This window comes from Bufo bufo, chromosome 2 (genome assembly GCF_905171765.1).
Source record: "Bufo bufo chromosome 2, aBufBuf1.1, whole genome shotgun sequence".
In the NCBI taxonomy this organism is placed as follows: Eukaryota; Metazoa; Chordata; class Amphibia; order Anura; family Bufonidae; genus Bufo; species Bufo bufo.
The window spans coordinates 544078056-544103288 of NC_053390.1; the positions used below are offsets into that span (position 1 = coordinate 544078056).

A 25233-nucleotide genomic window follows, 5' to 3' on the forward strand; every position below is an offset into this window, starting at 1 on the left:
TTCTAACCGCCTCCGGACCGCCTAACGCAGGATCGCGTTCCGGAGGCGGCAGCTGCAGGCAGAGTCACGCATATACGCGTCATCTCGCAAGACGCGGGATTTCGCTAAAAGCCGGCCCGCGCCTGCGCATCGCGGGCCGGCAAAAGTTAGAGGAGTATTTCGTCAGCAACCTGCCAGCCAATGATCGTCGCTGGCAGGTTGCTGATTTTAAAAAAATCAAATCACAAGCCATCTAACACCTTATATTTATAAATATAAGGTGTTAAATGGCTTCTCTGCTCCTCTGCTGGTCCTTTTGGTCGGTTGGTTCCAGCAGAGGAGCAGACATCACAGTGAGTACCCACCAACACCACACTTAGCCCCCAGATCACCCCCCATCACCCCAATCAACCCCTTGATCACCCCTGTCAATCACTAGTGAAAGGGAAAAAAGTGATCAGTGTAAACTGTCGCTTTTTTTTTTTCACTAGTATTGACTGTTAGGTTTTAGGATAGTTTAGGCCCCTTGGTTAGGTAGTTAGCGTCAGTTAGCGCCCAGCCCACCGCACTGCAGTCACTGATTCGCTGATTAGCGTATCGCTAATGAGCATTTGTACTTTTATAGTATCTGTAAGTGATCAAAACTGATCACATTCAGATCTATAATAGTATTAGTGTCACCTTAGTTCGCCCTCCACCCAAAACGCAGTGTTTGCCCGATCAGGCCTGATCGGTCGCCCACACGTGCGTTCACCCACGCCCGCCCCGCCGCAGTGACAAAAATGTAAAAAATTTTTGATCACTGCACAATCACTTTACAAGCGCTGCGGCGATAAAAAAATAAGTTTTGATATTTTTTATCAATCGCAGCGGCCTCCGGTACTTCGCTAGCCTCCCATTTGTAAGACAGGCTTGATTTTTTTCTTGGGTAGTCTCAGGGAATACCCCTAAATTTAGTAGTCCAAATGTCAAACAGGGGGTATTCTTCTGAAGAGGCCTACAGGCTTCTGACCCAGTCGGATGAGGAATGGGAACCCTCATCTGACGAATCTAGCGGGTCAGAATATGAACCTGTAGAAAGCAGTGGCAGTCTGACCCAAAGTTCGGACGAGAAGGTTGAGGTCCCTGATAGCACCAGGCGTACCCGGCCCCTTGTTGCTAGACCACAGGTTGCGCAGGATCCGCTTCAAGAGCAGCAGAGTGGGGCTGGCGCTGTCGTATTACGTGGTGAGGCATACACCAGCAGCGCAGCCCTCCCTGGACCTAGTACCAGCACTGTCGCACAACATGGTGAAGTGGCGAGCACCAGAAGGGCAGTTGAAGCTGGTAAGGTAGCACGTGCAATAGTTACCCCGTCGCAGCCACCGCACAGACAGGCCCGTAGAGCCCCTAGAGTCCCTGAGGTGCTGGCAAACCCTGATTGGCAGTCCCCAACTTCAGCCGCACCTGTAGTTCCCCCTTTCACCACCCAGTCTGGAGTTCGGGTTGAGACAGCTCAGATCGGTTCGGCACTGGGATTTTTTGAGCTGTTCTTGACTGCAGAGCTCTTGGACTTAGTCGTGGCAGAAACAAATCGGTATGCCACTCAATTTATAGCCGCCAACCCGGGAAGCTATTATGCCCAGCCTTTCCGGTGGAAACCAGTCCTAGTTTCCGAATTAAAAATTTTTCGGGGCCTTCTCCTCAACATGGGTCTAACCAAAAAGCATGAATTGCGGTCATATTGGTCCACGAACCCAATTCATCACATGCCCATGTTCTCTGCTGCTATGTCCAGGGCACGATTTGAGGCCATCCTGCATTTCCTGCACTTTAGCGACAACACCACCTCCGGTTCCAGATGCCACCCAGCTTTTGACTGGCTCCACAAAATTCGGCCCCTCATAGACCACTTCAACAACAAATTTGCAGATTTGTATACTCCTGAGCAAAACATCTGCGTAGACGAGTCCCTTATACATTTTACCGGGTGCCTTGGCTTCAAACAATACATCCCAAGCAAGCGAGCCCGGTATGGGGTCAAATTGTATAAGCTCTGTGAAAGGGCCACAGGCTATACTTACAAATTTCGGATCTATGAGGGAAAAGATCAGACCCTGGAGCCGGTCGGTTGCCCTGACTACCTGAGGAGCAGTGGGAAGACAGTCTGGGACTTGGTGTCACCCTTATTTGGCAAGGGGTACCATCTTTATGTGGACAATTTTTACACAAGTGTGCCCCTCTTCAGGCATTTGTTCCTAGAACAGATTGGCTGCTGTGGCACCGTGCGACCTAGTCGCCGGGGCTTCCCCCAGCGGTTTGTTACCACCCGTCTTGCAAGGGGGGAGAGGGCTGCCTTGTGTAACGAAGAACTGCTTGCGGTGAAATGGAGAGACAAGCGTGACGTTTACATGCTCTCCTCCATTCACGCAGACACGACAATACAAATTGAATGGGCAACCAGTGTCATTGAAAAGCCCCTCTCAGTCCACGACTATAATGCGCTCATGGGAGGGGTGGACTTCAATGACCAGATGTTGGCTCCCTATTTAGTTTCCCGACGCACCAGACGCTGGTATAAGAAGGTGTCTGTATATTTGATTCAATTGGCGATGTACAATAGTTTTGTTCTCTACAGTAAGGGTCCATTCACACGTCCGTTGTTTCTTTCCTGATCTGTTCCGTTTTTTGCGGAACAGATCTGGACCAGTTCTGTACCCATTCATTTTCACAGCTCAATGTCTCATTTTTTTTTCAGGACCCAATGAAAATGAATGGGTACAGAACTGGTCCAGATCTGTTCCGCAAAAAACGGAACAGATCAGGAAAGAAACAACGGACGTGATCATCGCGAACCTCCTGTATCCAGGAGGTTCCGTGGCCCCAACCACCAGTGTAGTGGGCCGTCTACACGAGCGACATTTCCCCAATGTGGTTGCTGGTACCTCAACCCAACCGTCACCCCGAAAAAGATGTCGTGTCTGTAGCAGGAGTGGAATAAGGCGTGACACACGCTATTTCTGTCCTGACTGCCCTGACCACCCTGCCCTATGCTTAGGGGAGTGTTTCTGGAAGTACCACACACAGGTACACTTAGCATAGGGATTGCATCTCACAGGACAGGCACACAGGGCAATTAGGGCCCTTTCACTCACAGCTACTGCAAACCTCTCCTTTCACCTGGGATAAAGTGCATAATGTACTTCGCCACATCTTTGGGCGATTTGCGCTTTTCACATTGTCCCATGGGGAAGGAGAGGTTTGTCCTATAAAGGTAAAAAAAAAAACAAAAAAAAAAAAACACCGGTAAGCAAACTAGTTAACGTTCACTTCAAAAAGTTTAATAAAGTTTATATGTTCCGTTCAAATGTTATTATAAAGTTAATAAATTTATTGCGTTGCGGCCTGGTTTTTTCTTTTTTGTTTAGTTTTTTTTACCTTCCAGGTGGACCAACCGATCGACTAGCTGCAGCACTGATGTGCTCTGCCGTCAGATTACACAAAAGTCGGTGTATGCGGCGCTGCAAGACGAGATTTCTCCTTTGCAGTAAAAGATACGTTTGCCGAGGCATATGAGCTGAGGAGGCGGCGGTGTTCATATACTTTGGCAAACACTTTGTATATAAAAAAAATAAAAAATCCCGGCAATGATTTATTCATCCACATCGATTGATGTGAATGGAGAAATCGGGTTTGCCAGGGCATATGAGCTAAGTAGGTATGGATGTTGGGCGGAGCTCCTATGTCCTGGCAGACGCCTTTGCCGTCCTTTTTTTTTTTGGCAGAGATTTTTTCATCCACATTGATCGATGCGAATGAATAAATCTGTGCCGTTCATTTTTTCTTTCAGCCCAGAGGCTGAACGAAAAAAAAATATATATCATTACCCGTATGCTCAATATAAGGAGAATAGCAGAAACTCCTAATGCTGGCCATACATGTAATGATTGCGGAGACCCTCAAATGCCAGGGCAGTACAAACACCCCACAAATGACCCTATTTTGGAAAGAAGACACCCCAAGGTATTCACTGAGGGGCATATTGAGTCCATGAGAGATTGAAATTTTTGTCCCAAGTTAGCGGAAAGGGAGACTTTGTGAGAAAAAACTAAAAAAAAATCAATTTCCGCTAACTTGTGGCAAAAAAAAATAATTCTATGAACTCGCCATGCCCCTCATTGAATACCTTGGGGTGTCTTCTTTCCAAAATGGGGTCACATGTGGGGTATTTATACTGCCCTAGCATTTTAGGGGCCCTAAAGCGTGAGAAGAAGTCTGGGATCCAAATGTCTAAAAATGCCCTCCTAAAAGGAATGTGGGCCCCTTTGCGCATCTAGGCTGCAAAAAAGTGACACACATCTAGTATCGCCGTACTCAGGAGAAGTTGGGGAATGTGTTTTGGGGTGTCATTTTACATATACCCATGCTGGGTGAGATAAATATCTTGGTCAAATGCCAACTTTGTATAACAAAATGGGAAAAGTTGTCTTTTGTCGAGATATTTCTCTCACCCAGCATGGGTATATGTAAAATGACACCCCAAAACACATTTACCAACTTCTCCTGAGTACGGCGATACCAGATGTGTGACACTTTTTTGCAGCCTAGGTGGGCAAAGGGGCCCACATTCCAAAGAGCACCTTTAGGATTTCACAGGTCATTTTTTACACATTTTGATTTCAAACTACTTCCCACACATTAGGGCCCCTAAATTGCCGGGCAGTATAACTACCCCACAAATGACACCATTTTGGAAAGAAGACACCCCAAGGTATTCCGTGAGGGGCATGGTGAGTTCCTAGAATTTATTTATTTTTGTCACAAGTTAGCGGGAAATGATGATTTTTTATTTTTTTCTTACAAAGTCTCATATTCCACTAACTTGTGACAAAAAATAAAAACTTCCATGAACTCACTATGCCCATCACGAAATACCTTGGGGTGTCTTCTTTTCAAAATGGGGTCACTTGTGGGGTAGTTATACTGCCCTGGCATTCTAGGGGCCCTAATGTGTGGTAAGTATTTTGAAATCAAAATGTGTAAAAAATGACCTGTGAAATCCTAAAGGTGCTCTTTGGAATGTGGGCCCCTTTGCCCACCTAGGCTGCAAAAAAGTGTCACACATCTTATATCGCCGTACTCAGGAGAAGTTGGGCAATGTGTTTTGGGGTGTCATTTTACATATACCCATGCTGGGTGAGAGAAATATCTCGGTCAAATGCCAACTTTGTATAAAAAAATGGGAAAAGTTGTCTTTTGCCGAGATATTTATCTCACCCAGCATGGGTATATGTAAAATGACACCCCAAAACACATTGCCCAACTTCTCCTGAGTACGGCGATACCAGATGTGTGACACTTTTTTGCAACTGAAAGTGAAAAATGTCATTTTTTTTGCAAAAATTTCGTTAAATTTCGATTAATAACAAAAAAAAGGAAAAATGTCAGCAGCAATGAAATACCACCAAATGAAAGCTCTATTAGTGAGAAGAAAAGGAGGTAAAATTCATTTGGGTGGTAAGTTGCATGACCGAACAATAAACGGTGAAAGTAGTGTAGTGCAGAAGTGTAAAAAGTGGCCTGGTCATTAAGGGTGTTTAAGCTAGGGGGGCTGAGGTGGTTAAAATTCATCTGTCTATTGAAGTCTATAGCGGTTCGCCTGTTCGCGACATCTCTAGTTGTGACAAGTGTAATTGCCGGCACTATGCAAGGCAGCAAGAACGTCCCTCCGCGGGTAACCCCTCTCTAAGAGTCACTCCTTCAACTGATGAGCTTGGCTGAAATAACCAATGTCGGTGCTATTAATTCTATGGAGCCGGATGAACTGCCCAAAGGGGACCGCATCGATGGCACGTAATCCCAAATTATGGGGAATCCTAGTATAAAAGGCTTTCAACATCCAAGGACACAAGGCGGAGTTCCTCCCGCCACTCAAAGTGGTTGAGGGCACGGAGGAAGTCCCCGGTGTCCTTGAGATATGTTGGAGTGCCATAAAGCAAAGGCCTTAACAGCCAATCGACGTATCTAGAAATGGGTTCAGTCACTGACCCGACTCCCGCGACAATGGGATGACCTGGAGGCCGGGACAGTGACTTGTGAATTTTGGGGACAAAATACCAGGTTGGATTTTTGGGAAATTTAGGAATAAGCTTGTCTAAAATATTTCTAGGTAGGAACTGCACATCAATATACTTGCTAAGTAGTTCTTCCAACCTGACAAGTATAGATGGAACAGGACTCTCTCTCAGTTTTTCATAAACGCTCCTATCATTAAGCTGCCTAGTAGCTTCTTCCAAATAATAGTCCTTGGTCATCAGGACCACGTTACCTGCCTTGTCGGCCAGCTTGATAACAACATCATCCAGCCCACTAAGCCACTTCAGGGCTGATCATTCCTCTCGAGTGATATTAGGGGGTGCTACTGGATATACCAGTTGTAGGAGAGTACCTGGGGTGGTGGTAAACGGGAGGTACGTGCCACCGGGGGTCCTGGCCCCGGTGGAGTAAGAGCCGGAAAAGTGCATTTTGCAGCGGTTACGCTGTTAACAGCGGATCCGGGCCGGATCTTATTGGGAGCAGGCAGATATGCGGGCGGGTGCCTGTCTCCCCACGGTCCAGGCCAGGTTTTGCAGGGAAGGGTTAAAACCCGACCAGCAACAAGGGTGTGGTGCACAGTGTGGAGCTTCTGTGTTCTCTGGCTGTGAGAGTAAGGAGTGGAGGTGAGCTGGGCTGTGTGCTGAAGCCTGTAAAGGAGTGGGCAGGGACCCGCAGCTGAATCCAGGAGGGATCTGTGTCCTGTGGCTAGAAGCAGGACCCATGGACTTACTTCACCAAGGAGAAAAGGTGACATTACTCCTGGCTTTAAATAGACTTTGCTTTATGTGACTGAAACAGGCCTCAAGTAGCCTGCAGCAGGGACTTGCTGTGTTTGAACTATTATTTTTGCTGTGTGTGACCACCCTCCCTATGAACTGCACCGTCTTTCACAAATATGCACCGTGTGAATAAACAAAGCATTGTGTTTTACACCAAGACCGGTCTGTGTTGCCTCTATACTGCACTCACTACCACTGCCTACCAGAGCGGATCCCCACAATGTGCACGTACATCCCTAAGAACTCTTTTATGGAAGAGGTCAATGGCGGAGCCGGACGGCATGGGAGGGAGGAAAGTGGACCTGATGCCACCCAAGAACCCACTGCGATCGATATGGGCAACATCCCCTGCATTCTCAACATCAGCCAGAAAAGGGACACAATCAACCTCCTCCTGGCTAAACCGCTGCTTAAGATGGAGGTCGGCACATGTCATTGATGCAGGGACCTCACCAGGCAAAGGTGGGGGACCAATGTGAGAGGACTCAATAAACATTTTTTTCAAGAACAATTGGTGTACGGCCTTATACAAATCTATTTCAAAATCTACCAAACTAAGTTGCTCCACTAGGCTGAATCCCAGTCCTCGATGGAGGAGTAAGAGACAGCTTGGAGGCAATTCATATGGCGTGAGGTTGATCACAACGTTGGGGGAATCACAATGGGGGGATAACAAAGGAGGGGTCTCTACTGCGTCCATGAGACTTGTCTCCTCCTCCACATCGATTTGCGGATTTGGTTGCTTCTTTCATTTGTCGCTTCCTCGCCCCCTTCTGATTCTTTTACTAAAGGGGGACAACTATTAACTGGAACATGGGCCCCACTCTCCAACTAGCTGGAGTCAGAATCCGTAGTCCAGAAATCACTCCTGCCTCAGCGTTGATTGCGCCTGGGGCGGCCCCTCTTTTTGTTCCAGTCGAAGACCTTGTCACATTCATAGTCATTCTTATCTCTCAAGAACTTATCTCTCTTGCGTTCTTTAATCTCCATCTGGGTTCAGCGCGAAACGGCCGTCACCGCCGATCCCTAGTGATGGGCATGTTCCGCTCCCCACCCTGCATAGAAGTCTTCATTTAAGAAGTAATAAAGCCTTGAAGCTTTACCAGCAATTGGTGAGTGCCGCACTTATTCTCTCTCCTACTACTGCCTTTTACTAGAACTTGTTCCTCCGGTTTGCTGAGCACCACAGGGGACTTTGCTTGAAAACTGGTTGGTCGTGGTTTGACCGTCTATTGGGGTTGTTTCAGCGACTCGTGTTCTATACCTACTGATACATTATGGGAACATTAGCTCAACTGCGGGCACTAAGCGGGGGTATTTCATGTACTGTCATATTATAGGGAGAATTTTTACTACTAGGGGGTATTATGCAGAGCTTTACAACTACTGGGGGGCTATGAGGAACATGATTACTAGTATGGGCAATATAGGGGCATTATTACTACTAAGTGTCCTCTGGCAGAGAATTATTTCTATTGGTGGAATTTTGGGGAGCACTGCTACTTTGGGGGGCACCCTGGCATAGTATCAGCAATCACAATTATTTTTGGGGGACATTATCTTTATATCAGTGTCTGGGCTCAGTTATTTTTTAGAGCACTGTGTGCCAATAATTGTTGAAGGGGGCACTATCTGTGTGGTAGTAGTATTTCCAGGGGGACTGTTTCTGCAGTATAGTATTGGGGGTGGCAGAAAAGGGTGTTCAGAAGATGTGAAGATGATGAGACTTATGTCTGTTTGTCAATCTCTGCAGAGACGGGAGATGGCTAAAAAATCATCATGGCGGTCTGGTCTGAGTGGAGAATATAAAGAAAGAGAACGTCTACAACAAAGGTGACATCACTGGATGTAAGAGGAATGTGGTGCTATGTAGGAGAGAAGATGATCCGGCTCCCCCCCCTGCCATTTGCAGAAGGAGGATTCAGAGTTGGGTGAGGACAGCCAAAGGGAACAGCAGACAATGGGCAGGTGGACAGATGGTGGGGGGAACCACAAGCTTTGAGCAGGATCTGGGGAGGGAGCAGAGTGGATGAACTTCCTGGCTGTAGTCTGCTGTTGTTTATTGTATAATGTGAAGCAGGTCCTCCCCTCTCCGTATGATGTGTAGAGACAGGCCTCAACAATAGAATTTCAGCTGTACAGTGTTTGTTGGTAGTGGCCTATTATATGTAGGAGGGGCTTTTAATAATGGGCGGGGATAACAATTGCACTGTGTTCCTTTATAAAAGAAAATAAAAGTCTGCAAAATAAAAATGGGCCACTTGACTGGATTTGCCCCCCAGGACTAAGGCTGCCAGCCTTCCCCTGGCTATTACCCTGTGTAATGTCTTCCCCCATTTTCACCTCTTTCACATGCAAATCGTCATGCTTAATTGTGAGCAGCAAGCATTTGAGTAGACACAGAAGTGGGATGGTTACGCTGATAATAGCGTTATCGCCGCTCACCATCTGTGTTGATTCCTCAAAATTTCTTAAAACCTCACAGAGGTCAGACATCCATGCCCACTCCTCGCTTGTGAATAGCGGAAACTGACTAGAAAGGCGACGACCATGTTGCAGCTGGTATTCCACTACTGCCCTCTGCTGCTCACAAAGCCTGGCCAACATGTGGAACGTCGAGTTCCAGTCCGTGCTCACATTGCACAACAGCCGGTGAGCTGGCAATTTCAAGCGCTGTTGCAGCGTTTACAGACCAGCTGACTTGCGGAAATGTGCACACATGCAGCGCACCTTCACCAGTAGCTCAGGCAAATTGGGAGAGGTTTTGAGAAACCGCTGCACCACAAAGTTTAAGACATGGGCTAGGCATGGAATGTGAGTGAGCTTTTTGAGCTCCAAAGCCGCCACCAAGTTACGGCCATTATCAGACACAACCATGCCTGGTTCTAGGTTGAGTGGCGAGAGTCACAGCTTAGTCTGGTCTCTTATCACCTGCCTGTCACGGTCATATTGGTGTTTGACCGTGACGCGGTTGCTGTGCAGACTAGTTGCCAGGGGCAACGTGTAGTTTGTGGTATGCAAGTGCACTTCTCCTTTAAGGTGTTCCTCTCTGCTATTTGGTCAGCAAGGGGTTAATCTTCTGGCTAGTGAGGATTAAGGTGTTTCCTGGGTGTGGCCGCAAGCTTGATATAAACCTGTGGCTTGCTGGCTGGGGGCAGTGGCTCTACTGCCTTTCTTGGAATAGGACCTTGCTCCTAGCTCTTTGTCATCTGAGGGCCATCCTAGTTGTCATCAATGTCATCCTGGTGTCGCCTTACCTTCCTATCCTTATTTGTTTGGAGTGGGTTATGTACAGGGTGTTTGTATGTCTAGTTTGGTGTTACATGTCTGGTGGTGTTTGGTGTCTAGCATGTTTGCTAGACATTCCCCTGTCTTACGTTGTACTCTCCAGAAGGGGGTCTCTTTTTCCTCGGAGGGGGAACCAATTGTCCATACGCAGCTATGTGTGTCCTGGATACCTGTGTGGTTGATGTATGTGCTGTGTCCTTAATGTGTGTGGACATCAGCACTTGTGCACGGGTTCCAATTGGTGTGCCAGTGGAAGATAAGTGTGTTGCATTCGTCGCTTATCTGCCAATTCCATATGCTGTATACGATCTCCTTTATTTGCAGCTTGGCCAGTGGAGACTCCTGTTCATCCGTGTTTTGGAGCAACAGGTTGTCTTTACCCTGCTTTTGGTCCAGGGATTTCCTGAGGGTTAGTAAGGCCCCGAGGTTCGGGAGTATGAGCCCTCCTACCATCTGGGTTGGCTCATACGGTTAGGAGTCAGGGCCAGAATTAGGGATGCTGTAGAAGGTGACCTGCTCCCTTATTCCTCCTACTGGCCTTGTTGCATCCAAGTTGCCTCCTCATTGTACGGTGGGGAGTTTGTGCCCTAAGCATATCAGCTTCAGCACAGCCTGTTGTCGCTTCCCCACTGCAGTGCTACATTGCTTACAGCTACCGACTGCTAACTGACTGGTGCTGCACGTGGTTAATTCAGAGGTGGAAGTGGAGTATGAGGCGGAGGAGGAGAAGTGGGGGTTGGAGCCACTAACGTAGGTGGTGGCGGAAACCCTGATGGAATTAGGGCTCGCAATCCTTGGCGTCGGTAGCACCTGTGCCATTCAAGGGTATGACTCACTCCTGGCCTCCACAACATTCACCCAGTGTGCCATCAGGGAAATGTAGCATCGCTGGCCGAATGCACTTGTCCTTCTGTCCGTGGTTAAGTGGACCTTCCCAGTAACTGCGTTGGTCAGGGCACGTGTGATGTTACGGGACACATGTTAGTGTAAGACGGGCACGGCACACCTTCAAAAAATAGTGGCGGCTGGGAACTGTGTAACGCGGGACGGCTGCCGACATTAGGTTGCGGAAGGCCTCAGTGTCCACAAGCCTAAATGACAACATTTCCAGGGCCAGTAATTTGGAAAGCTGCGCATTTAGTGCTATGGCCTGTGGGTGGGTGGTTAGGTATTTACGCTTGCGTTCAAATGCCTGGGGTAAGGACATTTGGACGCTTTGCTGGGACACAGAAGTGGATGTGGTCGCTGATGGTGCTTGCAAAGGTCCAGGTGCAGGGCGGGAGGCATCCAGGCCTGCGCCTTCGACAGGGGATTGACCAGCGCGTTACACAGGGGAAAAGGAGGCAGTGGTGTAACCTGCAGACACTTACGGTGCTTGGATGCCATGTGGCAGATCATGCTGGTGGTGATGAGGTTGCTAGTGTTCATGCCCTGGCTCATTTTGGTATGACAAAGGTTGCAAACTACTATTCTTTTGTCGTCCGCACTTTCCTCAAAAAGCGCCATACTGTGGAACAGTTGCGGGCCTGTTTGGTGTGGCCCGCCTTCTCCCTTTTGCCACCCCACTGCCTCTTCCAGCCTGTTGCAGTGCAGCAGATCCCTCCCCCTCGGTACTGCTGTCTTCGCTTGGCTTTCCACCTTCCCAGGTTGAGTCAGTGACTTCATCATCCACCACCTCCTCTTCCACTTCCTCACTCTGCTGTTTCTACTGACTTGTTGACCTACCCACTACCTCAGTGTTTGACAACTGTGTCTCATCCTCTTCATCAACCTCTTGAGACAGTAATTGCCGTTGAGTTATTGGCAACTGTGTCTCATTATCATCCACCTCATTAAACAGTAATTGCCGTTCCCAACCATCATCTTCTTGTGATTGTGGATGCTCAAGAGTTTGGGAATCAGAGCACAAGATCTGTCCCTCTTCAAACGTGCTTGGCGAGAGGGTCAAATCAAGGAATGGCGCAGAAAAGAGCTCCTCGGAATATCCGAGTGTGGGATCACTTTTTTGCCCAGACTCTCCATGGTGGGAGGATCAGGGTGAGAATTGGGTTAAGCAGGCTCTTGACTACTGAGACTGGACTTGCTGGAAGACAGGGTGGTGCTTAACCGACTGGAAGCATTATCTGATGAAATCCAACCGACCACCTGGTTGCACTGGTCTGACTTCAAGAGTGATATCCTGCGCCGCCCTGCAAACTGGGACATGAAGCTAGGTATCGTGGATGATTGTTTTTCTTCTGCTCTGGCAGCAGGCACAGTTTCACCGCGCCCAGGGCCACGGCCTCTGCGTGCAGCATCAGCATCACGGCCACTGACACATCCCTTACTGCTCGCATTCTTCATATTAAATGTTATATATGATTGAAAGTCTGTCACACGTACAGTAGCGTAGGATTTGGAAGTGTATGGGCAAGCAAATTTAAAAAGGTATTTGGGATGTGGAAGCGTCACACAGGAGATATCCCGCAGGTAATGTCAATGTTATCTCCAGCAGCTAATGAAAAATGTCAGGGAATGTCACAGGAATTTGGGATGAGGAAACGTTATACAAGAAAGTTACCACCGGTAATGTCACTGTCTGCAGCGTCTAGGCAAAAAAGTACACTGTATGTCACAGATAAATTTTTGAAGCGCACACTTTACACTGCAGATGTGGCCCTGGTAATGTCACTGACAGAAGCGGACACCGTCTATTGACAAAGTACAGTACACTGTATGTCAGATATTTTTGGATGCGCACACTTTACACTGGAGATGTGGTGCAGCTAATGTCACTGTTCGCAGCGGACAAAGTCTACGGGAAAAGTACACTGGATGTCACAGATGTTTTTTGGATGCGCACACTTTACATTGGACATGTGGTGCAGGTTATGTCACTGTCCGCAGTGGACACCGTCTACGAAAAAGTACAATGGATGTCAGATAGTCTGTTTCCTACAGTGTCACTGTATATAATGTCATTCAGGGGAGCACCTTGCCTTTCTGATGCCTGAGGCAAAAACTCACCCCAATGCCAATTTCTTACCCTAACCCCTTTGCCACAATGAAAGCGTTCATTGCCCATGGCCATTCTGCTGCCCCCTTCTTGCCCCTACCTGGTGCTGCCTCACCTGGCCTCATTGATGGTGCACCCCTGATGTCATTGTATAATACTGTAGAGGGGACCCTGACAATAAAATGTCAGATATTTTTGGGATTCGCACACTTTACACTGGAGATGTGGAGCAGCTAATGTCACTGTCCACAGCGGATACCGTCTACAGAAAGAGGACACTGTATGTCGCAGATAAAAAAAAATCAGCGCCCACGTTACACTGCAGATGTGGCACTGGTTATGTCAGAAGCGGACACAGTCTATTGGTTATGTCAGAAGCGGACACAGTCTATTGAAAAAGTACACTGGATGTCAGATATTTCTTGGATGCGCACACTTTACACAGGAGATGTGGTGCAGCTAATATTACTGTCCGCAGCGGACACCGTCTACGGAAATTGTACACTGGATGTCAGATATTTTTTGGATGCGCACACTTTACACTGGAGATGTGGCGCAGCTAATGTCACTGTCCGCAGCTGACACCGTCTACGGAAATTGTACACTGGATGTCAGATATTTTTGGATGCGCACACTTTACACTGGAGATGTGGCGCAGCCAATGTCACTGTCCGCAGCGGACACCGTCTATGGAAATTGTACACTGGATGTCAGATATTTTTTGGATGCGCACACTTTACACTGGAGATGTGGCGCAGCTAATGTCACTGTCCGCAGCTGACACCGTCTACGGAAATTGTACACTGGATGTCAGATATTTTTTGGATGCGCACACTTTACACTGGAGATGTGGCGCAGCTAATGTCACTGTCCGCAGCTGACACCGTCTACGGAAATTGTACACTGGATGTCAGATATTTTTTGGATGCGCACACTTTACACTGGAGATGTGGCGCAGCTAATGTCACTGTCCGCAGCTGACACCGTCTATGGAAATTGTACACTGGATGTCAGATATTTTTTGGATGCGCACACTTTACACTGGAGATGTGGCGCAGCTAATGTCACTGTCCGCAGCGGACACTGTCTATGAAAAAAGTACACTGGATGTCACAGATATTTTTTGGATGCCCACATTTTACACTGGAGATGTGGCACAGCTAATGTCACTGTCCGCAGCGGACACCGTCTACAGAAAAAGTACACTGGATGTCACAGGTTTTTTTTGGGATACGCACACTTTACACTGGAGATGTGGCACAGCTAATGCCGCTGTCTGCAGCCACCTAACTATTGTACACTATTTAGCGCAGGATGCGCTAAAAATAGATATTCCTGCTACACACAATAGTCCTTAGAAGGACTTTTGGGTCTGTAAAGTTGTAGCAATTTTAGCGCAGGTTGCGCTAAAAGTATAGATTGCTGATGCCACACACAATAGTCCATAAAAGGACTTTTGGGTCTCTGAAAAGTTTTGGTGGTAAAAATATTCTTAAATCACTCCCTACACTGTCTGCCCCTTCCTCAGGACAGCTCTCCCTGACTAAGAATGAGCCGAATATGCGTTATCGGGTGCTATATAGCACCCAATGACGCGTTCTGGCCAGCCAATCTCTGTAATGCCAGCAGTCAACATGGCTACGGCATTACAGTGAGTGCAGTACTTAACTGCACGCTTATTGGCTGCATAGCAGCCAAGAAATGTGTTTGGCGGAGACTCGAGCATTGCGCTCGAGCGCATGCGTTATTCGGCTAAATATCGACATGTGCCGAGCTTTGAGATGATCGCGCTGAACTGGTGTTTGGCCGAGCATGCTCGATCATCACTAGTAGTTATGCCAACATTGTGCTCCCTCACAGTAGTTATCCCTTCATTTTTCTCCCTTTACAGTAGTTATGCCCTTATTGTGCCCCCTCACAGTAGTTATGCCCTTATTGTTTCCCCTCAAAGTAGTTATGCCCTTTCTGTGCCCCTTCACACTAGTTATGTCCTCATTGTGTCCACCTCAAAGTAATTATACCCTCTCTGTGCACCTTCACAGCAGTTATGCCCTCAATGCACCCCTTCACAGAAGTTATGCCCATATTGTGCCCTCTTCACAGTAGTTATGCTAACACTGCGCCCCGTCACAATAGCTATGCCCACATTGTGCCCCCTGACAGCAGTTATACACTCATTGCACCCCTTTACAGTAGTTATGCCCACATTTTGCCCCTTCACAGTAGTTATGCCCACATTGTGCCCCCTTCACAGTAGTTATTCCTTCATTTTGCCCCTTCACAGTAGTTATGCTCTTATTGTGACCCATCACAGTAGTTAGGCCCTTATTGTGCCCCCCTCACAGTAGTTATGCCCTCTCTACACCCCCTCCCAGTAGTGGTGCCCCTTCAGAGTAGTTATGCCCTCTTCGTGCCCTCCTCACAGAATAGTAATGCCCTCTCTATGCCCCTCACTGTTAATAACATTTTTAAAAAAATCATAAATTACTCATTTTGTCCCATTCCTGATGAACAGATCCCCTCCAGCACTCTTCTGCAGGCACAGATTGTGTGGTAGCACTGTGTGGGAGGAGTGCACAGGCAGATTCCTGGGACTGCAGTCTCCTCCACATTCCAGAACTGACATCTGTGCATAGAGGGTTGAATGGTGAAGAAGGGAACAGATGGCTCCTGGAGGTAGGAAGGAGTGCGGGGAGTAATAGGACCCCCAGCTCCCCAGCACTTTAGCAATAAACACGTCCATCTGCATTGATAGAGGTGATACACTGGTGATTTTGCAAGTTTTCCCCCTTACAAAGAATGGAAAGGTCTGTAATTTTTATCGTAGGTACACTTTAACTGTGAGACACAGAATCTAATAAAAAAAACAGAAAATCACATTGTATGATTTTTTTTAAATTTGCATTGTATTTCATCACCTACCAACCAGGAAGAATTCTGGCTCTCACAGACCTGTTAGTTTTTCTTTAACCACCTCAGGACCGCCGTACGCAGGATTGCGTCTTTGCGGCGGCCCTGCTCTTCTGGGTGGACGCGCCGGTGCGTCCTCTCGCGAGACGCGAGATTTCCTGTGAACGCGCGCACACAGGCGCGCGCGCTCACAGGAACGGAAGGTAAGAGAGTTGATCTCCAGCCTGCCAGCGGCGATCGTTCGCTGGCAGGCTGGAGATGTGTTTTTTTTAACCCCTAACAGGTATATTAGACGCTGTTTTGATAACAGCGTCTAATATACCTGCTACCTGGTCCTCTGGTGGTCCCCTTTGTTTGGATCGACCACCAGAGGACACAGGTAGCTCAGTAAAGTCCCACCAAGCACCACTACACTACACTACACCCCCCCCCCGTCACTTATTAACCCCTTATTAGCCCCTGATCACCCCATATAGACTCCCTGATCACCCCCCTGTCATTGATTACACCCCTGTCATTGATCAACCCCCTGTAAAGCTCCATTCAAATGTCCGCATGATTTTTACGGATCCACTGATGGATGGATCGGATCTGCAAAACGCATACGGGCGTCTGAATGAAGCCTTACAGGGGCGTGATCAATGACTGTGGTGATCACCCCATATAGACTCCCTGATCACCCCCCTGTCATTGATTACCCCCCTGTCATTGATTACCCCCCTGTAAAGCTCCATTCAGATGTCCGCATGATTTTTACGGATGCACTGATAGATGGATCGGATCCGCAAAACGCATCCGGACGTCTGAATGAAGCCTTACAGGGGCGTGATCAATGACTGTGGTGATCACCCCATATAGACTCCCTGATCACCCCCCTGTCATTGATTACACCCCTGTCATTGATCACCCCCCTGTAAAGCTCCATTCAGATGTCCGCATGATTTTTACGGATGCACTGATAGATGGATCGGATCCGCAAAACGCATCCGGACGTCTGAATGAAGCCTTACAGGGGCGTGATCAATGACTGTGGTGATCACCCCATATAGACTCCCTGATCACCCCCCTGTCATTGATTACCCCCCTGTAAAGCTCCATTCAGATGTCCGCATGATTTTTACGGATGCACTGATAGATAGATCGGATCCGCAAAATGCATCCGGACGTCTGAATGAAGCCTTACAGGGGCATGATCAATGACTGTGGTTATCACCCCATATAGACTCCCTGATCACCCCCCTGTCATTGATCACCCCCCTGTCATTGATCACCCCCCTGTCATTGATCACCCCCCTGTAAAGCTCCATTCAGATGTCCGCATGATTTTTACGGATGCACTGATAGATGGATCGGATCCGCAAAACGCATCCGGACGTCTGAATGAAGCCTTACAGGGGCGTGATCAATGACTGTGGTGATCACCCCATATAGACTCCCTGATCACCCCCCTGTCATTGATTACACCCCTGTCATTGATCACCCCCCTGTAAAGCTCCATTCAGATGTCCGCATGATTTTTACGGATGCACTGATAGATGGATCGGATCCGCAAAACGCATCCGGACGTCTGAATGAAGCCTTACAGGGGCGTGATCAATGACTGTGGTGATCACCCCATATAGACTCCCTGATCACCCCCCTGTCATTGATCACCCCCCTGTAAAGCTCCATTCAGATGTCCGCATGATTTTTACGGATGCACTGATAGATGGATCGGATCCGCAAAACGCATCCGGACGTCTGAATGAAGTCTTACAGGGGCGTGATCAATGACTGTGGTGATCACCCCATATAGACTCCCTGATCACCCCCCTGTCATTGATTACACCCCTGTCATTGATCACCCCCCTGTAAAGCTCCATTCAGACGTCCGCATGATTTTTACGGATCCACTGATAGATGGATCGGATCCGCAAAACGCATCCGGACGTCTGAATGAAGCCTTACAGGGGCATGATCAATGACTGTGGTGATCACCCCATATAGACTCCCTGATCACCCCCCTGTCATTGATTACCCCCCTGTAAAGCTCCATTCAGATGTCCGCATGATTTTTACGGATGCACTGATAGATGGATCGGATCCGCAAAACGCATATAGACTCCCTGATCACCCCCCTGTCATTGATCAACCCCCTGTCATTGATCACCCCCCCCTGTCATTGATCACCCCCCTGTCATTGATCAACCCCCTGTCATTGATCACCCCCCCCTGTCATTGATCACCCCCCTGTCATTGATCACCCCTCTGTAAGGCTCCATTCAGACATTTTTTTGGCCCAAGTTAGCGGAATTTTTATTTATTTTTCTTACAAAGTCTCATATTCCACTAACTTGTGTCAAAAAATAAAATCTCACATGAACTCACCATACCCCTCACGGAATCCAAATGCGTAAAATTTTTTAGACATGTATATTCCAGACTTCTTCTCACGCTTTAGGGCCCCTAGAATGCCAGGGCAGTATAAATACGCCACATGTGACCCCATTTCGGAAAGAAGACACCCCCAGGTATTCCGTGAGGGGCATATTGAGTCCATGAAAGATTGAAATTTTTGTCCCAAGTTAGCGGAACGGGAGACTTTGTGAGAAAAAAATAAAAAATATCAATTTCCGCTAACTTGTGCCAAAAAAAAAAAATTTCTATGAACTCGCCATGCCCCTCATTGAATACCTTGGGGTGTCTTCTTTCCAAAATGGGGTCACATGTGGGGTATTTATACTGCCCTGGCATTCTAGGGGCCCCAAAGCGTGAGAAGAAGTCTGGTATCCAAATGTCTAAAAATGCCCTCATAAAATGAATGTGGGCCCCTTTGCGCATCTAGGCTGCAAAAAAGTGTCACACATGTGGTATCGCCGTACTCAGGAGAAGTTGGGGAATGTGTTTTGGGGTGTCATTTTACATATACCCATGCTGGGTGAGAGAAATATCTTGGTCAAATGCCAACTTTGTATAAAAAAATGGGAAAAGTTGTCTTTTGCCAAGATATTTCTCTCACCCAGCAAGGGTATATGTAAAATGACACCCCAAAACACATTCCCCAACTTCTCCTGAATACGGCGATACCACATGTGTGACACTTTTTTGCAGCCTAGGTGGGCAAAGGGGCCCATATTCCAAAGAGCACCTTTAGGATTTCACAGGTCATTTACCTACCTAACACACATTAGGGCCCCTGGAAAATGCCAGGGCAGTATAACTACCACACAAGTGACCCCATTTTGGAAAGAAGACACCCCAAGGTATTCCGTGAGGGGCATGGCGAGTTCCTAGAATTTTTTATTTTTTGTCACAAGTTAGTGGAAAATGCTGATTTTTTTTTTTTTTTTTTTTTTTTATACAAAGTCTCATATTCCACTAACTTGTGACAAAAAATAAAAACTTCCATGAACTCACTATGCCCATCAGCGAATACCTTGGGGTCTCTTCTTTCCAAAATGGGGTCACTTGTGGGGTAGTTATACTGCCCTGGCATTCTAGGGGCCCAAATGTGTGGTAAGGAGTTTGAAATCAAATTCTGTAAAAAATGACAAGTGAAATCCGAAAGGTGCTCTTTGGAATATGGGCCCCTTTGCCCACCTAGGCTGCAAAAAAGTGTCACACATCTGGTATCTCCGTACTCAGGAGAAGGTGGGGAATGTGTTTTGGGGTGTCATTTTATATATACCCATGCTGGGTGAGAGAAATATCTTGGCAAACGACAACTTTTCCCATTTTTTTATACAAAGTTGTCATTTGACCAAGATATTTATCTCACCCAGCATGGGTATATGTAAAAAGACACCCCAAAACACATTCCTCAACTTCTCCTGAGTACGGGGATACCAGATGTGTGACACTTTTTTGCAGCCTAGGTGGGCAAAGGGGCCCATATTCCAAAGAGCACCTTTCGGATTTCACTTGTCATTTTTTACTGAATTTGATTTCAAACTCCTTACCACACATTTGGGCCCCTAGAATGCCAGGGCAGTATAACTACCCCACAAGTGACCCCATTTTGGAAAGAAGAGACCCCAAGGTATTCGCTGATGGGCATAGTGAGTTCATAGAACTTTTTATTTTTTGTCACAAGTTAGTGGAATATGAGACTTTGTAAGAAAAAAAAAAAAAAAAAAAAAAATCATCATTTTCCGCTAACTTGTGACAAAAAATAAAAAGTTCTATGAACTCACTATGCCCATCAGCGAATACCTTAGGGTGTGTACTTTCAGAAATGGGGTCATTTGTGGGGTGTTTGTACTGTCTGGGCATTGTAGAACCTCAGGAAACATGACAGGTGCTCAGAAAGTCAGAGCTGCTGCAAAAAGCGGAAATTCACATTTTTGTACCATAGTTTGTAAACGCTATAACTTTTACCCAAACCATTTTTTTTCTACCCAAACATTTTTTTTTTTATCAAAGACATGTAGAACTATAAATTTAGAGCAAAATTTCTATATGGATGTCGTTTTTTTGCAAAATTTTACAACTGAAAGTGAAAAATGTCATTTTTTTGCAAAAAAATCGTTAAATTTCGATTAATAACAAAAAAAGTAAAAATGTCAGCAGCAATGAAATACCACCAAATGAAAGCTCTATTAGTGATAAGAAAAGGAGGTAAAATTCATTTGGGTGGTAAGTTGCATGACCGAGCAATAAATGGTGAAAGTAGTGTAGGTCAGAAGTGTAAAAAGTGGCCTGGTCTTTCAGGGTGTTTAAGCACTGGGGGCTGAGGTGGTTAAGAGGCCGTCTTACTCTGCACTCATTACCTGTATTATTTGCACCTGTTTGAACTTGTTACCTGTATAAAACACACCTGTCCACATACTCAATCAATCACACTCCAACCTCTCCACTATGGCCAAGACTAAAGAGCTATCTAAGGACACCATGGACATAATTGTAGACCAGCAAAAGGCTGGGATTGGCTACAGGACAATAGGCAAGCAGCTTGGTGAGAAGGAAACAACTGTTGGTGCAATTATTAGAAAATGGAAGAAAAGCAAGATGACTGTCAGCTTTCCTCTGTCTGGGACTCCATGCAAGATTTCGCCTCGTGGGGTAATGATTATTCTGAGAAAGGTCAAGAATCAACAGAGAACTACACAGGAGTACCTAGTTAATAACCTGCAGAGAGCTGGGACCACAGTCTCAAAGATTATCATTAGTAACACACAACGCCATCATGGATTAAAATCCTGCAGGGCACGCAAGGTCCCCCTGCTCATGCCAGTACATGTTCAGGCAGGTTTGAAGTTTGTCAATGGATGATCCAGAGAAGGCATGGGAGAAGGTAATGTGGTCAGATTTGACCAAAATAGAACTTACATTTTTTTTAACTCACAGTGTTTGGAGAAAGAACAAGGATGAGTACAACCGCATGAACACTGTCCCAACCGTGAAGCATGGGGGTGGAAAAATCGAACTTTAAGGGGGCTTCTGCAATAGGGACATGACAACTTGAAGAGAGGATGAATGGGGCAATGTATAGCGAGATTTTGGCCAGCGACCATTGAAGATGGGTTGTGGCTGGGTCTTCCAGCATGACAATGACCCAAAACACATAGCCAGGGTAACTAAGGAGTGGCTGCATAAGAAACATTTCAAGGTCCTGGAGTGGCCTAGCCAGTCTCCAGACCTGAACCCAATCAAAAATCTTTGGAGGATGCTGAAACTCAATGTAGCCCAGCTACAGTTCTGAACCCTGAAAGGTCTGGAAACGATCTGTATGGAGGTTTCTGTAGCAAATATTAGGTTCTGTTTTTCTATTGTATCAAATACTTATTTCATGCAAAAAAATGGAAATACATTTTCAAAAAAATCATACAATATGATTTTCTGGATTTTTTTTTTAAATTCTGTCTCTCACATTTGAAGTCTACCTACAATAAAAATTACATGTCCATTATTTTTAGGTGGGAAAACTTATTTTCCTCACTGTTGTTCCAAATACTTGTGTTACAATTACACATACTTCCAATATCATGGTCTTCACAGCAGAACATTCATACATTTTCCCCCTGCATTCATCTCTATGATCAGTGCAAACCAAGGCAATGTTGGATTCTAAAAGATGTGAGTAACCACTGGACCAAATGTATGCAGGATTGACCCTTACACTGGCCTCTATCAGGAAGTTTGATATTTGAAAGCAACTGACTACCATTCGACTGCCATTAGCCCCCTCACTACTCTAGCATACTACCAAGTATATTACCATTAACTCCTTCACTGCATTAGACTGACCAAGACCACCATGGATTCTGACATCTACATCTGCTACTACTACTTCACTGCCCTAGACTACCAGGAATCCTTACATTATCTCAATCACTAATCTAGACTTTTTATATTCAAACTAAAACCAAAAATCCTACAGTTGCACTGGCCACTATGTCTAATAATTGGCGCCATTTCTTGGTTTATACAGATCACTTTACTGCAGTTATATATTACTGTAATCCTACCTGTAATGATATCACCTCTGTATATAGATAAGACAGGATCCACCATTCACAATGGGCGATTGTCAAATCTTATATATTCTCTTGCACAGATCACAGAACATGCCTAGACAACTTTCCATAGAAGTCAATGAGGTTCCCTCCTAACCATTGGGGCTGCCATAAAGCAAAATTTGAATGCTGTGTAAATGCTGTTAAGAACTGATCAGGCAAGACGGCAGCCCCCATAATCATGTTCAGAAAAAAAATGGTTGATGCTCTTAAAGATAACAGTTATTTTAACTATTTAACCAATGTATGATCCTACCTTTAAGAAGGTATCCAAAGAGCCATTTTCCATGTATTCTGTTACAATCATTACAGGTTTACCTGAAATAATCAGTAAGCAATAAATGAACAATTATAATACATAATCAACAAGCAATTTTAATATGTAAAGTCCTTAAAGGGAATCTGTCACCAGAATCATCACCATTAAACAAAAATTATTGTCTTGTAGCACTTACTACCTCCTTTCCAGATGTGCTTTTCTTTCCTTGCTGCTTGGTTTCTATCTTGAAAAAATCCACTTTATTCCTTATGCAAATGAGCCAGTAAGGTTCCCAGAGGGGCATTATTTTTGTTCAAAGGTACCCAGGAACACCCCCATTAAGTGCCCAGGCATGCCCTCCAGCAGAGCTCAAGCACGCCTCTCCTCGTCTCATACTCTACGCCCCCAGCAGTGCTGTTGTTGTTTCCCCCACCCCTATATCACTAACAGCAGAGAATCCCGTCCACCCTTGCCTTCAGTGTCACTGACAAATCTCGCAGCGGTCTTCTAGCAGAGGATGAAACCGTCACTGGGCTCGGAGCATGCCCAGTAAAACATTGGAGACTGATACCCTCAGTTGAACCGGAAAAGTGGAGGCGCAGGCAGTGTTCGGAACTGAGGGCATCAGCCTCAAATGTTTCACTGGGCATGCGCCAAGCCCAGTGACGGTTTCATCCTCTGCTGGAAGAGCGCAGCGACATTTGTCAGTAACACTGAAGGCAAGGGTGGGCGAGATTCTCTGCTGTTAGTGATATGGGGGGGATAACGGCGCTGCTGGGGGGGTAGAATATGAGCCAAGGAGAGGCGTGCTTGGGCTCTGCTGGAGGGCGGGCCTGGGCACTCAAAGGGGGCATTCCTGGGTGCCTTTGAACAAAAATAACACCCCTCTGGGCACCTTACTCATTTTCATAAGGAATAAAGTGGATTTTTTCAAGATAGAAACCAAGCAGCAAGGAAAGAAAAGCACATCTGGAAAGGAGGTAGTAAGTGCTACAAGACAATAGTTTTAGTTTAATGGTGATGATTCTGGTGACAGATTCCCTTTAATATACAAAATTATATTGTTCTATACATTGGAATAATCACTAATTCTTGTTGTACTTCAAGTTTGTAAATGTACAAATATTAAATTGTGCTTAACTTGTAATTTTTACAGATGAATGGAGATGGAAATCATGTAGTATTTGCAAACAGACGGGAACTGACTGCAATGCTTTAGGACAGGCATCCTCAAACTGCGGCGATCCAGCTGTTGTAAAACTACAACTCCCACAATGCCCTGCTGTAGGCTGATAGCTGTAGGCTGTTCGGGCATGCTGGGAGTTGTAGTTTTGCAACCGCTGGAGGGCCGCAGTTTGAGGATGCCTGCTTTAGGATCTATAAAAAACCTATAAAATGCATCATACATTGTACTAATAAAATTTTATATTTAAATATTGAGGGCCTCAGCAATGTAAATAATTGAATGTATGCTTCTCATGTGGCAGCACAACTTGATAGCAATACTTGGAGTATATAAAGTCAATTTAAATGTTGCATTCTAAAAATGGAGATGTGGGAAATAGAGCTCCCTTGTTTCATATAAATGTGAATGCTGCCTTGGTTCACATGAAACTCATTTACATAACCAAATTCAGGCAAATTTATATATATATATATATATATATATATATATATAAAAAAAGAAGAACGTATATATGTGTGTATGTATGTATGCTCCGCGATCACTCAAAAACGCAACTTGGTATACACATCCCTTGGTACCTGGAAAGAAATCTTGTGGGGGTCACAGCTCTCTTGGACGTACCGTTCCTGAGATATTCCCAAAAAATGACCTGCATTAGCTAATACAATCCTGCAAGTCTTTCTCTTCATATCCCAACTGCCATACACACGGTCACATGCTCCTTATCAGCCAATAGAAGCTCAAAGGCCTTTAGTCTCCACATACACACAGTTTTACTCCAGGTTTCCATTACAACCCAACCATTTTTCTTCACTGCTGTAGCTCAGCTTTAGGCTAGGGCTACATGACGACATGTGTAGCACGACACAACACATAGGGCACAACTACAATGCTACATGTATCGCGCAACATTGATGTCACACCAATCTCGCGCCCCTGAGGAGGTCACTGTCGAAGGAGTGGGGTGCTGTGAAACTCACTGTTAAAGGGGCGGACTGCTGTGACGGTCAAAGTTAAGGGGATGGGCTGCTGTGGAGGTCTAATTTTAACGTGGCGGGGCACTGTGGGGGGGGGGGCATCAGTGTTAAGGGGTGGGAGACTGTGGAGTTCACTGTTAAAGGGGCAGGGTGCTGTAGAGATCATTGTTATGAGGGATACTGACGATATATTTTAACGACACACACAAACATTAAATGAAATAGATGAAATATACCCGTGCGAAGCCGGGTCCTTCTGCTAGTATATATATATATATACTGTATATATAT

The 25233-nt window shown here is 46.1% G+C and overlaps 1 protein-coding gene across 1 annotated transcript in view; it reads right to left on the reverse strand.

The window, feature by feature from the left end:
- Window positions 1–25233, reverse strand: part of EPHA5 (EPH receptor A5) — a 475337-nt gene that overhangs the window by 45953 nt on the left and 404151 nt on the right. The window contains exon 12 of the mRNA XM_040418046.1: window positions 22777–22838. Within this exon, the coding sequence (XP_040273980.1) occupies window positions 22777–22838 (62 nt within the window). The remainder of the gene's footprint in view (window positions 1–22776; window positions 22839–25233) is intronic.